At 45.8% G+C, this 3686-nt stretch overlaps 1 protein-coding gene across 1 annotated transcript in view; it reads right to left on the bottom strand.

Moving 5' to 3' along the window:
* Positions 1-1056: 1056 nt before the first annotated feature.
* The window catches only part of AQP10 (aquaporin 10), a 4227-nt gene continuing 1597 nt past the window's right edge, over positions 1057-3686 (bottom strand). The window contains 2 exon segments of the mRNA XM_009891594.1: positions 1057-1096; positions 3405-3649. Coding sequence (XP_009889896.1) covers positions 1057-1096; positions 3405-3649 — 285 coding nt within the window.

Raw genomic sequence — 3686 nt, 5'->3', positions numbered from 1 at the left:
GCTCCCCAGGGACCAGCCTCCTCCAGTAGCAGCATCCTCAGCATCCGGCCGGCAGCACCCGGCCCCCACAAGGGCCACCCCAACCCAGACCCCCTGTTTCCCCCCTCCACCCCCGCCGGAGCAGGGCCTGGTCTGGAGCAGCCAGAAATAACCTCCAGCGTGGAGGGGGAGGCCAAGGTGCCCCCTAAAATGAAAGATGCCCCTCCGAACACAAGCAGTTACCATTAATTTGCAAGTGTACTTGTTTTCTAAATGGTATATTGTTTTTTCTTCAAGAAAATCATTTATATATACAGCCCAGAGAGAGCAAAGCTGGATTGTAAGAACAGTAAATCTTCAATTTGACAGAGGAGTGAGATGAGCTAGCTTTTATCCTCTTCGCTACCATTTTAAGATCTGTTTGGATTAATTGGTATACACTGAGCTGTATACCTTGCTCATCTGAACCTCCATTGCCATTTAACACAGATTAATTAGTGCTAGTGTTATGACCTACCGTAGTTTGAAGGTCAAGTCCCTAAGATCTATTTTCATGAGATGCAGTAATGCTGTCTCAAGAGACACCAGGTATCATAACTTATTGTGCTGTTAAAATCTGTACAATCGATATGTCTGCAGCTTTAAAATTTTACAATATACTAATAAGATAGACATAAAATCCTACTGGTACTGCACTTACTCCCATCAGCATTAATGATCTTAAAACAGTAGGTGTTATCATTCCTAACAAGACAATATATTTGCTATTTCATGCTTAGATGATCCCTCCTCTTGGTTCACAGAAGCTGAGGAAGCTCTGTTTTAATGATTTGATAATGCTACAGGCAGAGCCACTTCGGGCACAGTTCAAGCCCAATTTCCTCCATGCTGAACCAGGCAACATCCCTCATCTGCTGTGATCTCTGGAGCAAGGTAGAGGCAGGAGTCCTACAGACCAGGCACAATCTAAACCCATTTGTAATACAAGTCATTTACCAGGACGGACAAGTTGCAGTTATATTTGCAGATTGCAGTCTTTGTATGAAAACAATATCTTTATGTGCAGAAAATATGTGTTTAAGACTGAAATTCTCCTTCATTGACAATTTTCCCTGGCCTGGGAGAAAAAAAAAAAAGGAAAAAAAATCACTAAAAACAGGGGAAAATAAACCCCACCTGAGTATTAAACTGTCTAGAAAACAAGACCAAAATAAAAACAGATACAATTTAGATTAATTAATTGTATGGTCAGTAATTTTTCACTAAACTGATGTAGGCCCTGTCCACCTAAGGCTGCAGGTTTGATGAGATTCTCCGGTGTGATAATGGCTTCGCAAGCAATGTGCAACTCCCCGCTGACCTGCCGTCTGGGAGCTGCTTTAGACCATGTCAACTCCATGTCCTGGGTAGCATTTACCAGGCACAGGTAATTGTGAGCTGTCGTCACAGCTGGCACCCAGAAATGCCACACAGTCCCATGTGCATCTCTCTCTGCTGAGGCATACTGATGTTAGATACCCACGTCATACAGGTGGTCCATCTGTAGGAAGGAAACCCCATGTCCTGGAGATGCCCATCTTTCTTAATTGACCAGAAAGGAGTTTGGGATGAGCAAACTCCTAGTTTGGGTCACTCAATTCAGTGCATCAAATTCCAAGGAAGTCAATTAATGTGTCTGTACCTTGGTTTCTTTACCTGCAACACGAAGTGCTTTGAGGTCCCCCACTGAGAAGAAGATATTTTCGGAATGAGTATGATGCAGCACTGCCAAATGCTGCTGCTGATCAGGTCTTTTAAAAAGTGGATGGTTGGATGCACATTCTGCATCCTATTGCAGAGGAAATGCAGTACTGAAATACTCCTCATTGCTAAAAGAAAACTCCTTCAATGGAGAAAGCCCATCGAAGTATTAAAAGCTACTTCTGTGGACTTCCCGAAGATATCTAATCCTGTAATCTCTGGAGGGCGGCAGTTTTAGAAGAGAAACCATTATAGCTGCTCATTGCGGGATGAATTATGCAAGAATTTATTATTGATTCAAGGGGAGCCTGCTCAAGCATGCAATCAAAGCCAAGGCAGAGCAGAGGGGAAAGGATGAGGTTTCTATAGTTAACTAAACTGATTCACGACCCAAGAAAAAGCTAAGGAAAAAGAAGCAGTCGTCAAAAAGTGGAGCTTTTCATGTATCAAGTCACTTTTCCCACACCCATAACCGGCCTCTAGTACCAGACCATCCCAGAGCAGAGTCTGAAGAGTTACACGAGTCCTCTTGCAACCCAGAAATACATGCCCACCACCAGCACCCCAAACATCCATGGTGTAAAAGGCAGGGACCCCTTCGGCTGTGGACCCCAAACCCAGCCCAGCCCATCCACGCGGGGCTGGGAGACCCCAAAACCCTGCCCAGGGCTATGCCCAAGGTGAGGAGACCAAAGGGGTCCAGGCTATCGACCAAAGCTGTTAGAAACACCTGACCAACCACAAAACGACAACTGGGGCAAGGCCACGTAGCTGCAGAAAGCCGTTTTAAGAGAGAAAAATTGTGGGCAGCTTGGCACTGTACCAGAGTTTGACAAGGTCTGTTCAAGGAGTACAGAGGTGGGGGAAGGAGAGATTTAACTTGAGAATTAAGAGGGTGATGAAACCAAAAGCATATACAGGCCAAGCAATGAGACAGGGGTGACAGGCCCCCATCAATTTATCTTTGGAAGAGAAATAGAAAGAGGCCATTTAAAAAGCCAGGAAGGCTGGAGGTAAGCAAGAGGAAATAAAATGAGCTTACACAGCAAGTCAGTCACTGGCAAATATAAAACAAACCATGCGGAGGCTTAATAGCATGTTTAGCATTTTGAGTAATGGACATAAAATTTGCTTTTCTCAACTTGACCTTTGTTAACAACCTTAGGCCCTACAGGGCTATCATCCTGCAGCATTCCCTTTACTAAACTCATCACATCTCTGAGTGCCAGGGATCATTTCCTAATACAAGCAGAAGAGAGATCAGTAATAATAATTATATAAATATATATATAATGCATATATATCTATGCATTCACACACACACACACACGTGCACACACACATGCTCTTTGCTTATAACAACTCTCCAGCGGAAACATTACAGTGACATTTAGGCAGAAAAACATCCAGCAGAGATCTTAGACTATAACCATCCTTGATGCTGCTGCATAAAAAACAGCAAAAAGAGTAGGAGAGAGGAAAAAAAAAATCAGTAAGGCTAAAAAACCTCTCTAATACCCCACCAAAAGGGTTTACTTTAATTGCAGCAGGACAGCAGCATGTTTCTGGACTCAGCCACGTGTTTTGCTGAATAACCACCAGCCATTGCCCCTGCTGGGAACGGGAAATGGTGGGCAGAGGATCACCCCTGCCACCCCCCACCTCACCCCCTTCCCTCTACCCACCTGAAGACCTCCGGGCCCCAACCTGCCACGTAGGTGAAGAGCCGGGGCCCAAAATCCCGTGCGGGGTTCAAGGGGCAGCCACAGTTGGAGCCCATGGAGACCTCGATGGAGAGCACCAGCAGGGCCACAACCACCGGCTCCAGGCCCTTGGGGACACCTTTGTTGCGGTTGTCCATGATGGCCAGGATGCCCAGGATCAACACCCCCGTACCTATCACCTGTGGGGCCGGCACAACAGCTCAGCACTGTGGGGACCGGCACCACCAGAGGGGACTGGGCACA

Source organism: Charadrius vociferus, unplaced genomic scaffold (genome assembly GCF_000708025.1).
Source record: "Charadrius vociferus isolate BGI_N301 unplaced genomic scaffold, ASM70802v2 scaffold1089, whole genome shotgun sequence".
NCBI classification, from domain to species: domain Eukaryota; kingdom Metazoa; phylum Chordata; class Aves; order Charadriiformes; family Charadriidae; genus Charadrius; species Charadrius vociferus.
Note: the sequence above shows the minus strand (reverse complement) of the source record. Positions and strands in the feature narration are given on the sequence as shown.